General features: G+C 44.0%; 1 protein-coding gene across 9 annotated transcripts in view; it reads right to left on the bottom strand.

Annotated features, from left to right (window-relative positions):
- ANK2 (ankyrin 2) overlaps positions 1–24,174 on the bottom strand; it is a 181,915-nt gene extending 157,741 nt beyond the window's left edge. For all 9 annotated transcript variants that reach the window (XM_066184811.1, XM_066184814.1, XM_066184835.1 and 6 more), the window contains exon 1: positions 24,069–24,174. In XM_066184811.1, the coding sequence (XP_066040908.1) occupies positions 24,069–24,149 (81 nt within the window). In that variant the 5' untranslated portion in view covers positions 24,150–24,174. The remainder of the gene's footprint in view (positions 1–24,068) is intronic.
- Positions 24,175–24,518: the final 344 nt, after the last annotated feature.

The following is a 24,518-nucleotide window of genomic DNA, read 5'->3' as shown; positions in this document are numbered from 1 at the left end:
CGTTGGAAAGGGATAAAGGCAGCAAGTAGAGACTTAACGTTACAAAGATGGACAAAAAGAACTGTAAAGGTCTTGGTCTAGACAAAAGACGTACTTCATCCCAGGCTTTCCCTCAGTTTATCATCCTCAAGCTCTTACAAAGAGCAACACAAGCTCCTCTCTCTGCAACAGGCAGCACTGGATTACGGCAGCATTTTAATTCCACTCTGCCCTCCTCATGCCCCTGGAGCACCTGTGAGAAGAGTGTGCAACAGAGGTAATCCTCCCTTCTGGCTCACAGAGCTGCCAGACAGAATTCCTTTCAAGAAAAGCTGATGGCACAATTACATACAATGAGTTTCACCATAGGGGTCAAATGGCCTGTACTGAAAAGGAAAAAGCTGGACTTTCCAGTGAGAGGTAATGAAGACAAACACTAGCTAACATTTAACACATCACCAGGGATGTGAGAAACCCAGATTTAAAATCTCAGGTGTCTTATCACCTCAATGAATTAATGACCCAATTAAAACGCTTATTTATGCAAAGTAGAACAGCTCCCAAAAAAGAAGGAACAGACTATCAGGCGCTGATATAATCATTTGGAACTCCAGAAACCTCTCTGAATCCACAATTTCCAAGCAAAGTCACAACCACCAGCCTTGGACAGAGATTGGACACCATGCAATGAAGCAGGATGTCAGAGTACAGAGCCAGCCAACACATCCACATGACAGAGCACACTGGTAAGGGGTGAAAACAGGAATGGCACCTCAGCACTTTGTGCCCCATCTTTCAGCTGGGTTCATTTGTAGCCTTGTGCTCTCATGCTTATCTGGTCTTTGTTGGCGCTGGCTTGAAGGTCACTGCATTGTCCACTATTCCACAATGCAGAAGAGATCTCCTGAGACATCATCTTTTCTGTACTGAAGGGAAACACCTGCAAAATTTTCAAAATCCTAAATAGAACAACACAGTCCCCAGGATTCACCTCTCTATAACTGCAACCCGCCAGCAGACAGGATTTACAAGTCCCTTCCCCTCCTTTAGGCATCCTCTCTCTTCCTCGAGGACACAAGGATACCCAGCAGAAGGCTTTCTTAAAAAGAATCCGTCTGTAACTCAACATCTGAAGAGTGGGAAGGCATGGCGAAGAAGAACCACCACATGCTGTAGCAGCACAGCATCCCCTGCACTGCTGCAGGCGTGCAGAGGAGCCGGGAGTGAGGGCGGAAAGCTGAGCTTGGGGAGGGGAAAGAAAGGTTTGCTTAATACTTGGGTTGTTGTTGGGGTTTTTTTCCCCCCACTAATAAAGAATGTTTTCCCGGAGTGTCCCGGCAACGCTGGTGGCACCACAAGGGGGCACTGCAGCCCCGTCTGTCCCCAGCCGCCCCGGCACTGCCTGGTCTAAGGAAAAGCCGGCACCTGATCTCCGGGCGCCAACGCTTCACTCTGTCTAGAACCGCGTTCTCAGGCTTTGACACAGTAAATACTACTGAATACTTCAATGCAGTTGAGAGGATTAAAAAGCTGTCCGCTGGGTAACTGGTTTTTACTGCTTGAAATAAAAAAAAAAAAAACTACCTTCCCACTAGTTTTAAATTTCTCTTGGCAAAGGTCCCCTCCACGTCGTCTGTTCCAGAGCAGTGAAATGGCAATTCTGTCCTGAAACACTGCCACAACCACTGATTCCATTCTCCTCTTACCACGACCACGGCAGACAGGTGCTGCCAGTTCACGTTCTCCCACTTTGGAGCAAAGCAGGGAGAAGAAAACGAAACAGCAAACCATCCCGAGTTCCTCCTTACAGAAAACCTGCCGTAAAACTGAGAAGACTTGATGATGAACCTGACGTAGCTGACAATGCCCCTGCTCGTGTCAGGGAGTTTGAACTAAAAGGCCTTTCAAAGTCCCTTCCAAACTAAAACTATTCTACGATGACACCCAGGGTATTTCAACACACTTATTTTATAGAAAATCTGCAGGCAGATTTTCGGCCTGACCCCCTGGCAGTGGGGCAGTGTTGCTCTTCCCACCTGCTGCCCGGAGCTCCTCTGCCTGGCAGCAGCCACACAGGGCTCCCCAAGTCTTTTCCTTTCTAAACACTTCACACTGCAACAACCAGAACCAGCAGCACGAGTCAGCAATGCTGCTGGGCACAGCCATCCCTTACAATGAGCCTTCAGTGTTAATTGCAGCGTAGCAGGTGCTCACAGGCATGAGCAGATCATATGACCCCTAAACACGTGATTTTACACTGGATTTATGATGAACCACCCTGCTTCCACCGCTCTCTGCACTACCCAGGACAGAGCACAGTGCTTCCTGCTTTTTGCACCATCATGCCTTTCTCATTTCTCCAAATCTGCTGCTCTGTCATGGTTTAACACTTCGAGGAGGTTACATCATGCGATCTATGGTGTAGCTGCACACAGTATTCAGAGAGTTTCCCATGGGAGAGAACATCGCTGGATTTCTCACCGACCATCAGCAGAAACGCCTTCGGGATTTAGTGATCCCTTTCAAGACACAGGAAGGACAAATCTTTCCCTTTCAAATGAAAAAAAAACAAGTTCTTTTTTTGCCATAAACACAGGTGCCTTGGAGAGCAGTGTTCTCCACAACCTCATCGTCTCCCAGAGACAGAGAGAAAACTGTACCCAGCGAGGACAGAGAAGTAACCTTTGCAAAGCCTCCTGCTGGCTTTTGCTCTGTATGATCTCAGATTAGTGCTGCTGCGCAGTCATGTGTGAGGGGACTATTTCTGAATTAATTATGCATCAAACTGCATGTGTGTGCAGGAATAGTCACTTCAGCTGCCGGTCTGCACAGAAGGGTACAAGAAACCTCATTATTGCCGTTTTGTCCTTTCATTTCTTCTCCCAGATTCATCCACTGTTGCTGTTTTAACCTGTCCCTATGCTGGGAAAAGGAATTTCTGCAACAAAAATGTGGTTGGCAGGATTCCATGTGTGGTCTCACCTCCTACATCATCTTAAACTGTGAGATACGTACTTAACCTTGCACTTCATAGAAATGCACTCAAGGTGAGACGTGTGGGGGAAGATGCAGCTGGTAGCCTAGGAGAAAAGTGAGGGGGCTGTGCGAGAAAATGGTATCAGATGGGAAACAACATGAAATCCTTGTCCTTTTGAGGAGCACAAAGAGGCACACCTACAGCCATTCCCTTTCTCTGATCTCCTAAGTACAGGCTCAAGGAGGAAATTAACCTCTGTGGTCTGGGAGCTGAACACTGAGTGCTCACTGCACAAAATAATGCAAAGAGGAGCCGTGAGGTTCCTTGATGAGAACCCTCAAGTTGCTCTTCACTGTTCTTTCTCGGGAGCCTTTCAGCAAGTGCAGGGAGTCAACTTCACCACAAAAAAATCCTGGTGAATATCAGATCCAAAGTCCACATGCACCTCTTCACTGTAGAGGGCATTGCCAGAACAGCTTGTAAATAATAATTTCTTATGGACTAATACAGGCACTAAGAGAAAACTCACAATTTTAGCATCACATCGTACAACATGCTTGAAACAGAGCACAGCGTAACAACGTTTAGGTTGCAAAGACAAGCACTTAAAACCTAAAAAATTCCCAATTAAAACCAGAATCTTTATTCAGCCCCGTTACACACGCGAGATAGTCTGTAATTAAGAATCACTCACTAGATATTCGTGAGACCTCTGCCCCTTTCAGTGAGCAGACCCAGGCAGCACACACTTAAAAAACAGCTTCGAGCACTTATTTTCTCCTTGATGCTCAATGGGTGGCAGAATGGCTTTCACTCTGCACAATAAACCTGATTCATGAAGGTTAAATTATTAATTCCTTTATAGGTCGATCTGCAGTTCTCTCTGTTTTATATATATATATATATGTAATAAATACTAATGCATTTATTTTCAAAAACAGCTTTGGGACATGGAAGGCACTTAATCTTCAATTTACAAGGCAAAATGTCCCCTCTAATTTTGTCTGCACCAACCAAAAACACTTCGAACCCTATTTTTTTCAGGATATATTCATGACATGTAGCATTTGTACTGCAAAAGTGATATTTCAATGGGTTTCATCTGCCATAATGGATGCTCCGAATTCGTACAGGTAGACCATGAATCACAAGCCAAGCTGTGATTGGAGGGAACACAGAACTGCTGGCTGTCCTTGAAAAGCCAAATTTTCCCATGTGAGCAGCATCACACACGACCTCTGAAGAGAACAAAGCCAGAATCCACAACTCCAGGGTAGTGCTCAGTTGCCCAAATGTCCAGTTCTGCTCTGTTCCTCACGATCCCACATCTCAGACATCCCTTTTCCAAAACAGCCCAACAAGCCCTTCCCTGATTATTAAACTCACGTGTAACTCAGGTCTAGCTGTGCCCTGTAAAAGTCACATTTATCACAGAAAAATAGAGCACAGCTTCACCACCAGAGGTCTGCACCAGAGAACACACCCCTTATCTCTAGTACTTCTTCATCTTTATGCATAACTGTCCTCAGACTTACTCCCGGGAACGTCTGGATGCTCAGAAATGCTGTTGCACTGACACACCAAGTGCCAGGCTACCGAGTCATCAGCCAGCATCAGCAGTGTCACCGTTTTTACCTGCACCCAGGAACTGGTAAAATCCAGAACGTGCCTCAGATAAGACAGTAAAAAAAACCACACAGAAAGGGAATAACCTCCCATCAGCAAGAACTGTACACAATGCCAGCTCGGCATCCGCCTTCCGAATCAGCTCCTGGACTCAAGGGTCGCCTATTGACATCTCCCTGTGCCTTTTGGCAGCAGTCTCATCATCCCTCTTCCTCAACGCGTAAAGTATTTCCCCACAGCCCTTCTCCCAGCCCTACTCCGCCCTCCCCCCTGGGTTTTTTGACAGCACTTGGTGTTTTTGCAGACGAACAGAAAGCTCGGCTGCAAGCCTGCTTCAGCTCATCCTTCCTGGATTCCGACACCTTCCCTCCAGCAGCGCAACAGAGGCGGGCCCCGGCGAAAGGCAGCAAGGGAGGCTGCGAGCGGAGGGCAGCGCCGGGCCAGCAGGGACCAGCGGGCACACGGCGTCCTTAGGGCGGATCGTCACCGCGGAGAGCGCCGGGCCCCGTGGCGACGGAGCCTGCCATCCCGCACGAGCCGGGCACGGGATGAGCCGCTGAGCTCCGCAGGATGCCCGAACTCCAAGGACCTGCACGACAAATGCTCTCCCACATCAGCTTGCCGCACTCCTACTGACTTCGCCAACCTGCCTCTCGCAGCAAACGCTGCTGTAGAACAAGGGGGAAACACAGCAGGGAGAGACTGCGGTCCAGAAGCTGGAGAGGGAGCAGACACTTGCAGGGTATTTCTGGCTCATCTGCTGATTTTCTGTTTTTCTTCAGGCAAAACATATTGAAATTCTGTAAAAATGTGTAGAGCGCTACATTCTCTGTGGTTTTGCCAAGCACTCTGATAACTTTAGCAGATAAATATGCCTACAAAAGGAAGAAACCTCTGACAGCAGATACATTACTGTACCAATGCACAGAGATAAAAATAGAAATCCGAAGTTCCACACACCTACCATCGTGCGAATTATTTTTTTTTAGCTGAAACCTCCACTTCCCACCACCATTTTTTCCCCCTGCTCTCCAAAGTGGGGGAAGAAAGTGGGCTTCCCTTCCATCCACACATTCCAAGGCATCACAGTACCTACTGTAACACCTTCACGGTAGAAAAAACCGGCTACCTTTCTTCTCTCCCTTTGCTTTGCCCGCTTTCTCACCAGTAGCCTGAGCTACCAAGGAACTATAGAAACACCATAAAACAAATCGCTACATTGATACTGAGTAACAACACCACTTTTTTTTCCCTCCCTCCCTACCAAAAGGCGTGCCATTCCTGGAAACCCTTCCCGGATAAAACATACCGATTTAGACTCTTGCTGTAGTCTGGATTCTCTTGTCTTAAATATTGGGTAAATTGTTTTGTTTCTTTACTCACAGAAGCCACTTTCTATCCGTCTATACATACACAGACATCTGTACCCATATTGACTTAAAGCCTGGGCTAAATTAATCACTGATCAGAGTTTAAAAAGCAGTGGAGAGATGCAGAAATTTCTGCAGGGTATTGCCTTTCCTGCTCTTGACAGGGAGCTTGCTTGCCCTGTCATGGACCCACCTCAAGACAGAAATACCCAATTCTGCAAATGCTGGGATGGATGAAGACCCATCAAAGAGTGACGCCTTGAAAGGTTCTAAAGAACAAGACAGTTGGGGTACAGGGCTGTTGTAAAGTACAATAGATAAGTAGGCTTATTTCTAATTGACCCAGGGCTCAGCGCAGAAGAAAATGAGTTCTTGCAGCCTTTCCAGCTTTATTAAACTCGTATTTCTACAGAAGCCTCCAGCAACAAGAGCCTTAAAACGCATTAGTAAATCATAATTAGGGATTTCTTATCTCTTTTACATGCTTACAAATTAAAATCCAACTAAGTCAAAGAATGGCTTCCATTGACCCAGAAGGCCTTGGAGAATCTCCCTATAATTTTCACTGATGGTAGCAGGAATTGTGTTTATAAAGGAAAAATAAGAAGCTAATATTTTGCCAAGCAAAAACCACAAAGTGTGGGGAATTCTTGCTGAGTATCATTTTGCAACCACGTTTATTCCACTCATCACCTGGAATAAACAATGTGCCCAGAATAGTCGGCTTACAGTAAATGTTTCCTAACACACACCTTACCTAAGCCTATTTACCTTAACCATTAACGGCAGGACACCCACACACACTGCGGTGACCTCAGCGTTAGGGTATCGTGGCTTAGTTCTTCGGGACAGAAAGAGCAAGGCTTACATTTTGCAAATTAAATCAGATTGATTTTTTTTTTTGACCACGATAACAAATTTTTCTAACTGTGACAGACTGCATGGCTCAGCAGCGGGACAGCTGACCAGGCTCTACCAACAGTACCAGTGCTCAGTCTCCGTAGGATTTCTGTGCATTTCTGTGTTGTGACCGGACAAAAGTCAGTTTAGTTTTGTTTTTAAGCCAATAATAATTTGCTTTTTAATTCTCAGAAACACACACATAATATTGAAAAGTAAAATTAAAAACTAAATGCATGTATCTTCTGGCTCTTCTTACACTCCTTGAAGGAACCTCCCAAAGCTACTTTCAAAACATAGACATGTCTTTTACTCTCTTTAAACAATAGTATTCCACATTGGTTTTGTGTTCTATCTCTAGCAACAGGTGGGGGTATCACTTTGGTTAATTTATCTGCTTAATGAATGAAACCCTCTAATTTACAGGAATATTTTGTAGCAGCCAGCATCAGGATACTGAGCTATCGATCCCATGGAGGTGGAAGAGAGGCCATGTGATGCTCAAAATACATGTCCTGATCTAGGGACACAGTTCACTGCTGGGTCCTGGATTCTTCCCTCGGGAGTCAACAGCTCCAGAAACTACTACAAAAAACCACAGAATCATGGAACAGTTTGGGTTGGAAGGGGCTTTAAAGGTCACCTGGTCCAATTCCCCTGCAAGGAACGTAATTTAATGGAAAGTCAGGTACCTTAGGACCTTGCCTGCTTTTAGTCTGAGTTGTGCTCAAATCATTTATTCCATCTAGCAAAAATTAAACACACTGATTCCCCAATATCAAGGGTAAATATTTATAAAAATAGCGAGTAATTCATTACTGTAAACAACTTCTTGCTACCTGTCCAAGGCTCCAGCAGCAAAATAAACTGACAACTCTTCCAAACACAGACAGAAACAAGCACTTCAAAGAACAGAACCCAAAGTAATTGGTTTCCTATTCCTGCCTCCGTTCTGACACTTCCAGCTAAGGCAGAACAGCAATCTGAGTGTGAGGCTTTTGGTGTCTGAGGAGAAGCAAATTGTGGCTGCTCAGGATGGGGATTTGCACCCTGTGTGGAATCGGATCAAATAACTTCCCATAGAAACTCCGGAGTGTTTTCGATAACTTGCAGTGAAAACATCTGTCTGCGGTTACAAAAAATTTCTGAGTGAAACTTTTTAAGGTGGATAATGGCTCTTCGGTACAACACTCTTAATGAGGCATCTTAGCAGATCATAAAAATACCTAGTTTCCACTGTAAAAGTCATCTTTGCTTATTATAGATGGGGAGAAGAGAAAAAAGAAAAAGAGGGAGAAAAGCACAAGAAATAACTTTCACCCTGCTGAAAGTTTCTGCAGAGGAAACTCTCATTTTAAACAACAACAATCACTGTCACTCGGGACTCAAAATTAATGAGGAACCTAGGGATGAGGAAGAAAAAATCCCCAAGCTGTAACTATTTTTGGATGCTAAGCACCATGCAGCACTCGGGAGAGCAGTCTGCACAGGGGTGTAAACAGCAGCACAACCTGGGAGTCAGTTTACCTGCAGGCTGATTAACCTGCTCTAGATCACCTGTTTTGATGTTTTACCTTGATTTGCCTCAGGACATCTCTATAAAAAAAGTCTAAAAACCGCTCCCACGCTTTTCCACTGAACTACCATGCCAGAAACTCGCATCATGGACAATGATGCCTCTGGCTCCAGTAAACATGTTGAGACATCCTGAGATGTAAGGTGCAAAATACAACTATTTTTTTTTGTATTTATCACAAAATTAACATATTTACAAATATATCTGTAAGATTCACACACATCTGCTTAACATTCCAAATTTAATTCCAAGGTGAAGATACATCTTCAGGTAGCTACAGAGTAGGAACTCGTGTAAACGTTACAACCTGAGCGGCTGTCACTGGTGTGACGTACTTTTGCTTTGTTTTAAAATCACATTGCACCAAAGGTCAGCCCTCTGTTATCACCTGATGTGTATCCGGTGGCCAAGCCAAAGGAATCATGCTGATTAGAGCTTGGTGAGGACCTGTCCTTGGAGATGGTCCCGCAGTAGAAGGAATGTGGTGATTAGGAGAGTTTCTTTCCATATCATTTCAATCCTCTATCAGACGCATTTGATCACTTGCAATACGGCACCTTAGCAATTTTCTTCCACCCCAGGGTGGTAACATCACTGATCCAAAAGCTGTGCCAGGAGGCTCAATAGCTTCCTCTGAAAGACTGGGCTAATTACTATAATCCCCTGCAGTGTTACTGAGGTGCCAAAACCTCAAGAGACTGGAGCTGGTGATCACGGAGTGACAATAGGCTTAGGGACAAAGGTTCTATATTGAAAAACTGGCTGTGCTCAGTACCAGCAGCTGTAACTAACACTGATTTCCTTTGTTTTCCTTATAGTCAGAAGGTATAAGTAACAGCAGCAGTCAAATAGGTTGCTAACCAAGCTGTGGAAAACAATTCAGAAGCAAGAAAATACAGCAAAGGCTGCATTTTGTGATTTTTACCAAAGTTCTGTAACAAAGAAAATGGAGAGGAGGGGAAAAAAAGGAAAAGTCAAGCTCTGGAACAGGCTGCCCAGGGCAGCGGTGGAGTTAGCATTCTTGGAGATATTTAAAATCCGTACAGATACAGCATTTGGGAATATGGTTTAGTGGTAGGCTGGACAGTGTTGGGGGAACAGTTGGACTCAATTATATTAGAGGCTTTTTCCACCCTAAATGATTCCATCATTCTACGCAGAAGACAGCAGAGAAAGAGGAGTTCCTGGCTGACCCACCAAAATTTTGATACCCAAATAAAAAAACTAAAACAAAAAAAATTAAACCAGTCAAACGGTAAGGATTTTTGAGCAAGGCCCTGCTGGCCTACCTAGGAATATTTCTGCCCTTTGAGATAGATCTCAAGTATCTGGGGACTGGAAAGGGCTCCCTGCTGACTGGAGCGCAGGGAAAATTGGATAACCTTCACAAACCTACACAGAGGACTTCCATAACAATCAAGCAGCCCTGACATAAAGGGAATAATGATCAGAAGGAGCAGACGAAGTCAATTTTTTAAGAACCTAATCGTGTCAAATAAATTATGATTTCTGGCGTGGTTTTATTTTAATAAGATCTTTCAAATGGACCTGCATAAACAAACTGGTATGGAATAGATGGAGAAAAAATTACAAAAAAACCCCTATTTCCTATTCTTTGCTCGGTATGTCTGAACTGTGAGTGCTGGAGATGAGATACTGGATTTGTAGAAATTTCAGCAGCTTGGAAGGTAAAACACACGTGGGGAGCAGCTTCAATGAGAAGAGGAGAGGATGGGCTCAGATTTTCCCTGCTCATCACATTGCCCAAAACCTGGTTGAAATTTCAAAAATCAGAACTGGGCAAAATTAGACAAAAAAAAAGTCTAAAACATATCAATCAACAATTCTACCCATCTGAGTGAAGGTTTTCTGGTTTTCTGCCAGTACAGATGATACAGAAATACGGCTCTACACTCACACATTTCATACTTTCTTCAGCTCTAATTGCTAGTGTTCATGCAGTCAGCTACTAATTGCATTACTTGTTATTTCCACCACAAATACAGAACAGAGATATCTCCTTACTCCATTTGTCTCTTCAAAAGCATTGCCTGGTCGTGCAAAAAAAGCCTTCAGAGGAAAATAATCAGAGGAAAAACTTCCAAGCCTGCTGCAGATAACGCTAATTCCAACTAGTTACGAAGATTTGCCTTTGATTTGGACACTTGTTTCAAGAAAAATTGACATACAAACCAGAAACTATCATAGATAAGACAAAGGATGAAATTAATTCTAACATTTCTGTCTTGTCTTTTTTTTCTACTTTATCTTAGTAAAAATGGGGACTGGTGCCTTTCATACACCAACTACGAATTTGTCAGGTGAATTTTGGTACCATCTAAAGCGGTCTTTGTCATTCAGCATCAAAATTACCATCCCTTTGTTAACGTGCTCCCACTCCTTTGTTGACACACGAAGGGTGTAACAAAGTCATAGAACCGTGGAATGGTTTTGGTTGGAAGGAACCTTAAAGATCCAAGTCAGCAGCAGAGGTTCATTAATTAGCAACCAGTTATGCTTTAAAAAGCCTAATGAGAAAGTGGGTCTTCCAAGTCAGAAACATGAGGGTAAAATAATGCTTGGATCAAATTAGACGAAATTATTTCCTGCTCATTCTGTGCATGTTATTAAAATTGCTAAAATTTCTCAGTAAATCACAGAGCTGATAGTCTTAATGTTCATTAAAGAACTGCACTGAGAGAAATGCTGATTTAAAGCTGAAATGCCCCAGTGTGAGATGCACACGTGCACCTACAGGAAAAAAAGCACACACACACACACCATCCCCACTAATCACCTTTTTTAGAAAATCTGTTGATTATGTCTCAACATTTCTCAGCCTTCCTCATTTGCAACTTCCATTACAGCTTTCTAAAGTCAATCCCTCCACTTCTTGCCTGTGAATAACCACCAAAATAGGCACGTCCATCCTTCACTCCGAAAGTCATTAACGAAGAACAGAGTTTATCTCCAAGATTCACTTTAAAAGCAGCACTACTGATGCTAAAACGGCACGGCAAAAGCACCGAAATGTCTTTTACCAAAGGGAATTATAAGCTTGCAGCCTGCAGGGATTTAAGAAAGCCTCAGTGACATGATATCCTTTTAAACTGGCTGTGATTAGCAGGTTACCCTGAACATTCTCAGCACCTTCAGCTGTACGTTTCTGAGGTGACAAACACACAAACTCGTACCGACCCAGGAACGTTTAAATAAATGCAGCCAAACTGATACAAACCCTTCTGAAAAGCCTCTTGCAGGCTTTTAAATATTAATTACTTTTTAAAAATGTAAACTACAAGAAATAAATATGTATAGGGTTTCAAATTAATACACAAATGCAAATACAGAGCAGATGACATGAAGCTCAAGTGTCATGCCCAGGTTACTCTGAACAATGACACCTTGAGAGCTCCAGTACAGAAAAACAAAAAAATGGGGAACCTGAGACAGAATTAGATCCATTTCAAACTATCTACTCATTAAAATATCAAAAGAACTAAAATACCATGCTGCTTGATAGCCTTCCACTTTTTTGCAGCAGCAGTCTAAATCAATTCCGATGCTATTTGCCCTCTTTGGTATATCCTCAAATAAAACACCACCTGGCTTCATGGAGCACAATTGAAAATACATCACTCATTGTGGAGGAGCTGAAACTCCTGTCACCAGTGCCAGGAGGAAACAAGAGTCTGGAGCTCCCAGATTGAAAGTCTCCCCAAAATCTACTACATGAATTACAGAGGGTTCACTTCTTTATGTTCTAAACCAAAATGAGATCTTTTTTCAAGAAGTCTAGAGTGGGAATGCACCTTTTCTGCTAAAGACTGGGAAGGTGGTGGGGAAGCTGCTGTCATTAATCTTGGCCGTGCCCAGGCTGCCACTGCCTGCTGTCACACTCCCTCTCGGGGAGCCCAGCACCTGCATGGGGTGACAATGCCAGGGGCACAAGGACAACAGCTTGGATAAACTTTGAACAAAATGCTTGGCTGGCAGCCGAGGCCAGTGAGACAGGGGTTTTAGGCATATTCTGTAACAATACCAAGAGAAAAAATGAAGGAAAGGGGTGATAAACCGTATTTTCAAAATTATGTCTACAGGATAGAGTGATGCTCATAAAACCCCTGCATTTTTTAGAATCAAAACACAATTCTTTTTTTTTTTTCAAGTTATTCCTTTCTGGCTTTCCAATTACATTCCGTAAAACTTTCCCATTATTTTCTGTGAGTCTCCATTTTATTTCACTACAACTATATTACGTGCCAGCAATCCAGTTGTGAAACCCCTGCAGTTAATAAGTTCCCAGAGGCTACAGAAACATTTCTTGATTTAGAAGAAATAGATCTTTATTTGAGCAGACAGACACATTGAAGGGATTTAATGACCTAAGAAAAAAAATCCACTGAACACTGCATGAAGTGACAGCGGCTGGAGTGGACAAAGGGCTTCAGCAACCATTTGAGCCTTTGAGGCCAAACCTAAAGATTCTGATCAATTTTAACAGAGGTTGAATGCGATCAGTGTAAAGAAAGCACATTCCTTTCACCTCTCTCCTGAAATATTTTGTCAGATAAAAAGCAATTAAAGCAGAATAAACCCCTAATAACCCCTGCTGTTATTTATAAGGGTATTCCACACCTGGAATCTTGTTTGCAGTTCTGTATCAGCAGCTCATCCTCTCCACACTCATTTCATGCTCATAACCGCCTGCATTGCCCTTCCCAATGCTCTCAACCACAGCCAAGTGGAGATTCAAATTCCGGGCACCAAAACCATGTCACAGTAAGTAAAACTTGACTATATCCTCTGTTAGCACATGCATCCGATGACATCATCCGAACCCCTTGACACCACTCCTGCACCGACAGAAATCTGTCACAAGTGCCGGCTGTTCTCAACGCTCTCACAATTTATTCATCCTCCCTGCCGTCCTTGGAGCACTACACTGATGTGCCACGTCTGACATCATCCTCGAGGCTGTACTGCCTGCACACCAAAACCCCGAGGAAGGATTCCAGCCACGCAGAACAGTGCAACAGCCTGGGTGAAGTCACCCTCCAACCTCCCACACCAAACCTGCCACAGCCTGGCGGTTTTGTCTGATGTGGCGGGGCAGTGTCAGAGCGTTCAGATCCAAACGCAAAAAAGAGGAGCCTCACTTCATTTTTTGGAAACGATGACGCAAACTGATTGGCCAAAAACTCATCCTGATTTCCAACAGTACTGGGAGGCTTGTAGGAAACCAGAGAAACAGAACTCTCTAAGTTAGAAAAAATAACTAAAAAAAAAAAAAAAAATCAGTGAAAATAACTCTCCAGAAAAAAACTCTTGTAATGCCACCCGGGATAATCCACCTATACATTTCACCACCTCAAGGCAGTATGTGATAGACTTACCCAGTCCTTATGGCTGAGATACAGTAGGTCAGAGCTGAGAACTGCCTTTAGAATTTAAAGGTGAATTGAAATGTTTCAGGAAGAGAAGTAACTGCATGTTTCCACAGGTATCTGCTGGATTTTATGGCACACACTGGGACATGGACTGATAGTATCACACGTTTTCCACAAACACCAATATAGACTAATGGCTGTCATTACTACTGCAATAAAACCAGCCAGTAATTTTATTAGGTAACCAGGAAAAATTTTCCAGAGAGGGATTAAACACTGCGCCCCAGAATCTATCAATCTAAAAACCAGTCCTAATCCAGCTAGTCTTGTAGCCATAAACGTCAAGGGTGAACAAGAAAATATTCAACTTGTTCTTGAATGTATGAATTTCAAAGCCAATAAAAAGCAGTCAAAATTACTGAAGTTAATAGAATCCTTCCATGAAGTTCAGCAAGCTTTGACTCAGGCTCTAAAAATCAGCTGTGGGTTTTATCTGAACACAGCTAAGGTAAGGGTCCTCTTTCCACGGTACATCCAACCTGAAATGAGTCCCTGAATACTTTGAGTAACCTCTGAGAAAAGACTTCGGGCTCAGAAGGTCTTTGGGTGAAAAGTAAAGAGCAGGGAGAGCACAGAGAAGAGGCACGGCTTTAAAAAGAAGAGGTGTGAGGAATAAAGGCCCCTGGAGATGGTCCCCAGCAGTAGGAGGCATGTAGAAGAGCTGAGGATCACCGGATCCTCAGCCTTGTTTTGGCACTTGCACCTGAGGCTGCCCCAGGCAAACCACTGCGAAGCAACCGCCTGCAGTGACAGCAGTTTTCTCCCCAAAGCACATTAGCTGCAGTAATGAAAAACGCTGCTCGAGAAAATGAGTTCATACTAATATCACCACCATCAGAACGGCAGCCCAATCTCAGTTGGTCGGACCAAGCATTACAGCAATGTAAATCACACTCTCATTTCATGTTCCTGCAAATCACATTTTAGACGGAAAGAAAGATCTAAATAATTACCTGCTTTTCAAGCTGTACCAATAAAGGGGGTTTGTAAGCACATAATAGTGAAAAACATCTCCCTGATGATCTAGTCAAGCACTGAAACCCTCACAAAACAAATCACCCTCACCTTCTCTACGCTCCCAGCTGCTCATTTCCATCTCTTCCCACCCTGTATCCTGTAGAAGAGGGAGCTCAAACCCAGATGAATTTCTAACTCTGCTTCCCAGGAAGATCATTTCACTGGTGGCAGCATGGTCTCACACCATTTGTCCAACTGTGGCCTCAGGTTTGGAACACAGAGACCCAAGCTCACAACCCAGTCATTTTCAGAACTTATTTCTAAACAAAATTACAAATGCCACTGCTGCATTACGGCCTTTGGAGACGGGGAAGACTTTGGAGTCTTTTCAGACTGGAACCTGAGGCATTTGATTTCCTTCTCTATTACCTAGGGCTTCTCTTTTGGGGAGTTCAGCTACATCCGTTTTCTCAGAAAGTTTCAGTAAAAGCTTAACTGTTTGTTCCCTCTTTTGGGAAAAATAAAATAAAATTCATCATCACGTTAATCCTCTCAAGAGGACGGGTGGGAGAAAAGAAACAAAGGCCCGAGTTCAAATGTGCCTTCCCATGTGTATCATCCCTTCTCTATGAGTTTCAACATCCAACACACGAAGCTCCCCTTTCTCCAACACATACTAAACCAGTTCGTAACCGTGTCTTCATCACTTTGATTATATCAGAGAGGTGAATGTCTTTAACTGTATTTAACGCTTACATTCAGTAATCGTTTGGTTTGGGGTTTTTTTTAAATGCATCCGGTTTCCATTTAGAGCAAACTACAATGTGCAGAAGAGATTTCCAGCTGGACTTCTCTCCTCAATCAGTGAAAGAAATTGGGATACCATACACAGAAGTGCAATCCAGACTGTACTATTTCTGTTCAGAGGTAAAACCTGGTCTTTACAATGATTTCTAGGAAAGGCATGCTGTACATCACTATCCTAATTGCTGTCAGCCACATTTTGAATGGGCCACACTCTGCAAAGGAGCAATCTTGAATCTTAAAGTGTACATCAGCGCATAATGAGCTCCTGGCAGCTGTTTTCCAACTGAAAGCCATCGCCCGCTGCTTCTGTTGGGGATGTGGCTGTGAAAAAAGCAGTTCTGCTGACGAGCAGCGGGGAGAGAGGCGTGTACAAAAACACAGCATCACATAGAATTAACCACAAGCCCTGACACACTTACGCCTCCAAACGCAACTGCAGTGACTGCAAGCTCTGCGAGGGCTGTGGTTTCCTTGAGAAACACCTCCCGCACTATTACAAGAGATTAATTAAAAATGAATGCAACAACAAAAGCCTGGCTTGTCTTTCAGGCGAGGAACACAAGGTGCAGGAAGGAATATTCACACCTTTCCTCCCCAGCTCTGAAGGCAACTGTTGCCAAAGAAAATAACTCTACTCTACACTTGACCCATTTAACTTGTATTTCACACCAAATAAGAGGCTAACAGCAGATTCAAGGGCTGAGTGGGAGGCTGTGATCTCTAACCAGGTCAGTGACCTTCAGACAAGGCACAGAACACGTTCCCCTCTTTCCCTTCCCCTTGTTTTCATGAGTGCTGCAGTCATCGTTCTCCCTTCGGCCCGGGTAAAGCAGTCAAAGCACAAATGGAAATGCCAGCTCATAAAGCGCCTTTCTTCAGTGTTTCAAAGCTAATGAGCATGAATCACAGATTGATTGGAAAATCTGTGCCCATTCCAGAGCTTGTGCTTGTGATATTCACCCCGCTCTGCTCTGTCAGAGGTGCACAGCAACAAGGGTCCAGCTCCTCGCTGATGGCAGCCGGCTGTTCCAAATCCACGCTGACATCCAGCACAGACTGGAGCCCACTGTGCTCTGTTGCCATGCTCCGGAAAAAAACCAAACATAAACAGGCTGGGACACAGCACCACACCACACACACATATCCCAGGGCCTCCTCCTCCTGGTGTTTATGCCCATCCATTCACTTTCTCATTAGATCATACCAATGTCCCCACCAGCACAGTCAGAAGAGGTTTCTAATGGCTCATGCCGTGAATAACTGCCACTGTTTCTTGACATTTATTCATTGACATCTGCTCTCTGATACTGAAAGCTGCCAGATGTATTAGACATTTAAAATGTTTTAAAAAGGAGGACTAGCAGAGTCTTTTGATGACAGGAAAGCAGCACGATTTTTAATACAGGAAGAGACAAACAAGGTTTAGAATTGTTATCCTGTAGAAGGGTGCAAATTGTTTATAAACACCAGTTCCCACTTCCATTCGCGTACTTCAAAACTATCACCAATGTTCTTTGCTGCCTCCACTACACCGATACACACTTCAAACCCTGCCTTATAAAGGAGCCCTAGGAGTGGAGCAATTAGCAGATTTAATTGGTCATGAAGCTGTACTGTTGCAGGAATCTGTGCATTCCTGGTGCCAGTTGAAATCCATCCGCTCTGCTTGCTGAGATCCAGTACTACAGTGCAATCTAAATGCACAGCAGCCAAGGCTGAATGAAACAAATAAAAGCAACCAACCCCTTCTGAACCACTCAGCTTGTGGCAGAAACCTATATGCTGTTTAACCTGGAAAATCACTTCCAACTGCAATTACTGCCATTTACTCTATCCTTTCCTTCGGAGCTGATCCTATTCCCCTGAAAGCACTTCATTCATGGGCTAAATTGGTGTGTGTGTGTGTGCTAAACCCAGAGAAAACAGAAGTAGGCTACAAATTGTCTACCTGCTTGTAACCTAAGTGCAGCCAGCTGGAAAGAACCACAGAAGAGGTGAGATAACGTGGGTTGGTGTCTACTTTTGCTCTCCCTAAATTGCTGCATGCCCAAGGAACATTTTTATTTCCAGAAGGCTTGGAGAAGACAAATCGATTCCCAAATTGACTTGCAACGCCCAAAAGGATACACTGCCTTTTTGTGTAAAAGGTAAAGACGTAGTACTACATTTTCCATCATTCAAATTCATGTTTAAAATAGAGAAAAAGATGAATTTGACAATCAGTTACATGTCCTTTCCACTATGATTTTTTTAATTAAACTTAACCTGAAATAATTCACTGTCTCTCACACAATTTTAGAAACTGCTTTGAGGGAGCCTTAAACATTGGCCCATCTCTATCAACTTTTTAAATATTTTCCCCTCCTGTATTTGGTGCCAGAGAGCAATGAAATGTAGTAGAAATAAATGAGAAAATGAAAAGCTACTAGAATCCCACTGAATCAATAACAGTACTGCAAATTTCTACTGAAAACAGAAATACTGGATTATTCCTACACAGTGGAAGCATAACGACAGGAAGTTCAAACTTTCAGCTCAGCAATTTGTGTCACCAAGACAAAAGAATCCTACTTAATCAGCTAGGAAAGATTTTGAAATAATTAATTCCTGAAAATAAATGAGAATGGAAAAGCCTCTGGCCATCTTAGTATTTTTTTGGCCTCCCTCTGTTCCTTGCATTTCAGAGCTCCAGGGCTCTCAGTGTCTAACCTAAATATCTACGTGCCGCAGATGTCAGTCTCAATTTGTAAAGTGAAAAAACATCCCTAGCCAGAGATGTCACCAAAAGCATCAACACAGCATGGCCAGTGCAGGCAGGGACACAGCGCCACAAAACCACGGCAGTTTTGACAGGGACAGGCAGGTAAGAGAGGTGGATGCCAGGAGGGCAGGGAGGCGGAGGGAGCAGGCGGCTGCCTCCAGCACGGCCCCGATGTCCCCAGAGAGGCTGGACAAGGCCACTCGGCCTCTGTCACCGCAGGAAGGCATGACAAGGCTGCGAGATGCGTGAGCTCGATGCAGTATGCGTGATGCTTGGTGGCCCCAGGCACCCTGCAGGGAGAAAGGGAAGCTGGCTGGGGAAGAAGGGACTTGGCTTCTCTGACTCGGTTGGTGTTTGCCAAACATTGGTGAAAATGAGCAGGAACTGTGAATGATAAATTGGGAGCCTGGAATGCACTGCAGGCGGATGCAGGCTCAACCAGCCACACCATCCCTGTAACAATCACCACTGATCCAGATCATTCCCCCCGTGTTTTCACAGTATTTAATCTGTGAAATGCAGCACTGGCACAAGTCTGCTAACACACTACAGCAACTCCATCCCTTTGCAGATTCCTATTACTCCGTTATAAAATCAAGAACATTCTTAAAACATTTTAATTAATTACCTTTAAAGGCCACAATTAACAAATTTAACCTAAGACTTGGCTCATTGCATTGATTCAATAGAGCACAGTAATGGCTGAAGTGACCCTGTTACATCAGAGCACAGGGAGCTAAAAAAGCCAGGCTCAGCCACGGGGCCCAGACCATGCACATTCTCAGTCTCATACACTTCATGACGCTAAAAAAACAACCACGAAACCACAAAAGGCTCTAGTTCAGATGTTCAGGTCTAGCACACATCATTATTTTCCCTGTCTTGCTGCTCTAAGTGAATGGAAATTATTTCTCCAGAGTGTCACTCACCATGGAGTTGTTTTGATGGAAGCATGGAGTGCTGATGCAACTGGGGACACAGAGGTGAGACTTTCTAATCCATCGTGGGAGAAATACACATCATTTTTGAGTTGATACCATCACACATAGCAACTAAAGCTAAATACAGCAAAGCATTTGAAGCTAAAATGTTAGTTTTACACCTGGCACAAAATGTGCTGGGAGACTCGTGACAGGAATAAAAGGCAAAGGGAACAAGCAAATCCTGATTTCAATATTGCAAGAATAGCAGTGGAGTTGCATCAGATTAACGATAGTGCAAACCATGTTAAAGCACAGAGCAGACATTTAGGAATACAGCTGGTTTGACCCTTAACACTCTTAACAAACCTGTCCATGACTTTAAAACAAGTTTATCTTTTTCCCCTATGTATTCTCTCCTTTACAGAGCAAATTCTAGAACCATATAGCTGCCAGTTTACTTTCCTGTACACTGGATTACAGCTCTGTACATCGGATTATAGCTCTTCTGAAAGCAAAGCAGTTCCAGTTCTCTCCCACTGGTTCAGCTGAAAGAAGAAGAAGACCTTACAGCAGCTGTGTTACCAATAAAATTAGCAATACTGAGCACCAGTGAATTGGGTTAACTTGAAACTACCACTTTTCCTTTGTGATAAGGTCTTTCAGACATCTACTGCTGAAAGAAAGAAAAGCCTGTGGTTTTTCTCGTTAGCTCTTTTCTGCCTGTTCGATTTACTGCTTATTGACTGAAGGAAAACCTTCTTTCTTCTACAGCTAGAGGACGTGATCTCTCTAAGGTGGCAGGCTCTGGTTTCCTTCTGGTTGGGTCACCAAACAGCACAGCTGAGAGCAGTGTGGCCACAGCCATTGGTCTGTCACCAGTAATAACAGCAGAGCGGGGCAAAGAGCAGCAACCAGAGAAGGCACGGTGGGACTTTGCAAGCGTGGGATGAAGGCAATTCAAGGAAACACCACCCAGAGGACTGGAACTGCTGTCCTACCAGTCCTCACACCAATTTCAGGAGAGATGGTCACTGGCTCAAAGCCTTCTTTTGATGGCACTGAATTTTCCACTAAATTCGGTAGTTGCAAGAGTGAAACAACCAGGTAAAGAAGTATTTTAAAATATTTAAATAGCCACATTTACCACCAATTAAAGTGCTGTGTAATATTATTATGACACTGTAAATGACGCAGAGGAAAGCACAGAAACATGGGAGCAAGAGGGGCCTCCTCGAAGGAGCTGAATCCAGTCCAGTGATATGTTAGAGAAATCATCTCTCATACATAATTAAGTTTCTCTTGGCTTTTTATCTGATTAAGCGTATTAGAAGGCTGCAGAGGAGCCTCATTTCCTTTTCCCCTCAGGTTGCCTTTGCTTGAGCACACTAAAGCCGAGCTCCTCTGGATTCGGAGTAGGACAGGCTCACTCTTCCGGCAATCCCTCTTCACATGTTTTGTGTACATAGGGATCCTTGTTCTTAAACAGAAGTGACCAACATGACACTTGTATTCCAAAATGGGTGTCAATTACCTTATGCATGGAATAAAAAGTCTTAAGTAATCGAAATTAATTAAAAGGATTAGCCTGTACACTGTGATGATTCCATTAGCAAGCATACAGCTTCCACTGGAAGTACTTCACATGATGCAGCCAATTTTAATTAAAACAGGAGATTATGCTTAGGCTAGAAAAGGAAGTCTCATTTCTGTTCCTTTAAACCAACATTACAACTTCCTCCAAGTCTTCCACTATGCGTCTGATTCCAAGATTTTAATTTTTCTTAAAGAATGAGCAATACAAGTAACAAGACTGGAATTCTGCAATAAGCCAAAATGGATTATTTCTGCATTGATCCACCAACAGTGTGGTTTATTAAGAACCTGTAAGTTTAGGAAGAACTTGTGGCTCCTAGAAGTCCCTCTGCCATCAGTGCTTTCAGTACTAGATATAGAAACATGCTTCATTTTCCACATGATGACCAACAGTAGTTGGTTTTCATCTGAAACACTCTAGAATTTAAAACAACATCCTTGAAAGGAATTCTAAGAATTTAGTCCTTGAGCCCTTTGCAATAGACTTGGCAAAAGACAGAAGGAAAACACTTATATATTACAAATTCTAGATCACTCACTGCGTTACTCCTTCAACACCAATCTCCATGAAGCTACACCAATAGCTGAACGAGTTCCGTCCACAACTGCATCCAGTGCTCTCCAATACTAGAGCTGAGTGAATACGGTCTTTCTTCCCAGGAACACAAATTTGATCATATCCCAGTTATCACAGGAAGAAAATACCACAGGAAAACCGCGCACAACCGTACCACTGGATTAACCAACCTATTAAGGCAGCCCACTGACTCGCAAGAACACACAAAGCCACAACCATCATCCCCACGAGGACTAAATTCGGCTTTGCATAGGTAAAAAATTTTCCCCATTCTATGAAAACTCCGATTTTTCCCATTCCGTGTTAGGACAAAACTGAAGCCATCTCATTTTGAAGTGTGCACACATTTTTTAAAGAAGGGTACTGCTGAGAATTAGAGCAAGTCCTACTTGGCTCCCTGGCTAGGACACCCTCCTGGAATAGAGAAGATCCAGTTGAATGCTGTATCCGAGAAGAGCCGCTCTCTGCCTCTCCCAATACATAGATCAAACTCATCAAGCCAAATTAATATTTAATTATCCACACAAAAGGGATCAACTTCCGCAGAACAGATAGAGGGCATATTGGCTGGCGCAATGCAGCTTTGTTCAGCAAAAGTAGTTCAGGACCTGAAAACAGGCTACATTACTTGGGATTTTGGAGCTCTTGCACATGGCACTTTTGTCTCTCTTCCCAAAATAAATTGTGCCTACCTAGTCAAAAACACAGAGGAATTCAACCTGGAATTCTTGTACTCTTAGTTATTCCGGAGTTTATTTCTCTCATCAAGAAAGTTACCAATTTTGAGGTTTTCAGAAAATAATTTATAGACTTTTAAAAGAAATATCAAAGGCAGGAGCTGTATTTCCTCACGAAGTCACTAAGGGTGAGGATTGGTGAGAGCTTATCTAAAACCAGACCTGAGCCACCAACATCTAGGGCATCCAAACGCAGGGATTCACAATACTTTCACTCAATATCTGTCAACTGAAAATGCCCCGTTAATATTTTCTAGTTGTAAAAGAAGATACCCAAGCATCTATTATGCTTTTGAAAAATGAAGATGAATCAGCTGTTGGAAGACTCTGAATATGGAAACTCAATATAAGAGATGCTTTCCAAGCATTCATTTGGCAGTTGTTGCAACCTTGGAAGGCTGTGGGCTACTTTACTTGGAAAACAATGGGAAATAAAGAAAGCACAGACACAGAGATTAAAAAAGAAGCAATGCAAACATCCGCTTTGACTCCTCAGACCTTCAAAACCTCTCTCCTAGTATGATATTGTTTCCAGATAACTTAACAGTTCAATTAAAACGTTGGCTATGCACTTAATCGTTTGATTTTTGCTTCCTTATACAGTTTTCCATAACCCCACAAATAAACCTTTCAAATTCAGAGGTGAGAGGAAGCAGATATCTTCTTTCCTACTAGGTTCTGCTTAAATAAAAGGCCAAGATGCTATATAAAATCCCCCACTGTGTGGAGATCCAGGCAATATTCCAAGCACAATGGGGTGGGGTGAGGGTGGTTTTGTTCAAATTCTCGTTTAGACTGGATTCTCTCATTCCCTTGTGGTTATAGGTACAAAATCTTCCCTCTGTGATAAAAAGGAGCCTAACAGTGTCACCTATTGCAAAAGAGCTTTTCGTCGCCGGGTCCAAGCCCATGCAGAAATCCCTGAACACGTCTGCGTGTTATTACAATCTGTCTTGCTCGTGCACAACGTTGGTTAAAATGCAAATTCTATGCAAAATGAGGGACTGAAGAATTCATTAGTATATGCTGTGTAGGGATTAAATAATTCTTTTCCATCCTGTAAGCAGTCCCCCACATTTCAGCGGGGTAACTCAGGTTCTAGCAATAGACATAAAAGAAGGGGAGGGGAGAGTAAGTGTAAACCCGTTTATGTCATAATTATGCAGCACCACAGGCATCTCTCCTCCTAAAGGGGAGAGAAAGCCCAAACAGAAATAAATAGCTGCCTGCAATTAAAGCCATTAAAAAGAGATTACCTCAAGCAGGGGGTTGAAGCAGCGGGCACGGCAGGCTATACCTTGAAAATCAACCATTTGTGACAGAGACACTGGACACACAGAGAAAGTGCCCTGGGAACTGGGTGTGGCTGGACAAATTCACGTTTTTTACCCAGTTACTTGTCGTTAGCATCACCAAATTACCTCAGATGGTACAATAGCCAGCAATGAATCTCCCTATGACTGTTTACAATACGACCTTAAGAAACATCTCCGGAAAAAAACAAACCAAAGGTTTATAAACCTCCATCTCTGTAGACCGAAGGAAAAGGGATGTGTGGCAGCACACGAGCCAATACCACCTTCTGTCAAAACAAACCACCCGCTCTCTTAAGGGCAGCCGAGGGAAACCTGCGCTGAGCAGCATCCACGACACCAACTTCAACAGAACAAAAAATACAGAAAACCGCCTCGCCTCAGCCATCCGGCTCGGTTATCGCAACGCTATCGATGCCGCATAGAAACAGATGGGGAGACACCCCCTGCCCGCGGAGGAAGGGCAGGAGCATCCCCCCGGGCTCCGCGACCCCAAGCACCGCTCCCGCTCCCGCTCCCAACCTTCTTGGGTCTCTTCCTCCGCTGGCTGCCGCCGTTGCACTTCTCGCCGCCGTCGCTCTTCTGGGCCGCCTCCTCGTTCATCCTAGCGAGCGGCACTGCCGGCGCCGTGCCGTGCCATGCAGGCTCCGCGCCCAGCCCCGGCCGAGGGTGGCACCGCCAGGGCAGGGCCGGGGGCGGGCACAGCGACAGCGGCGGCGTTGCCGTGGTGGCGGCGGCGGCGGCGGGGCGGGGACGGGCGGGGACGGCGCGCCCGGGCAGGGGGTGATGCTCCGGGGGAGAAATGCTGTTGGAATCACAGAGCGGTTGGGGTTGGAAAAGACTCTTAAAGCTCATCTCCTAGTTCCAGCCCCCCGCCATGGGCAGGGACACCCTCCACGAGATTCGATTGCTCCAAGCAACCTACCCCGTCCAGCCTGGCCTCGGACACTTGCAGGGACGGGGCAGCCCTGC

The sequence above is a fragment of the Chamaea fasciata genome, unplaced genomic scaffold (genome assembly GCF_029207755.1).
Source record: "Chamaea fasciata isolate MVZ Bird 193981 ecotype frontalis unplaced genomic scaffold, bChaFas1.0.hap1 SCAF_6, whole genome shotgun sequence".
NCBI classification, from domain to species: Eukaryota; Metazoa; Chordata; class Aves; order Passeriformes; family Sylviidae; genus Chamaea; species Chamaea fasciata.
Note: the sequence above shows the minus strand (reverse complement) of the source record. Positions and strands in the feature narration are given on the sequence as shown.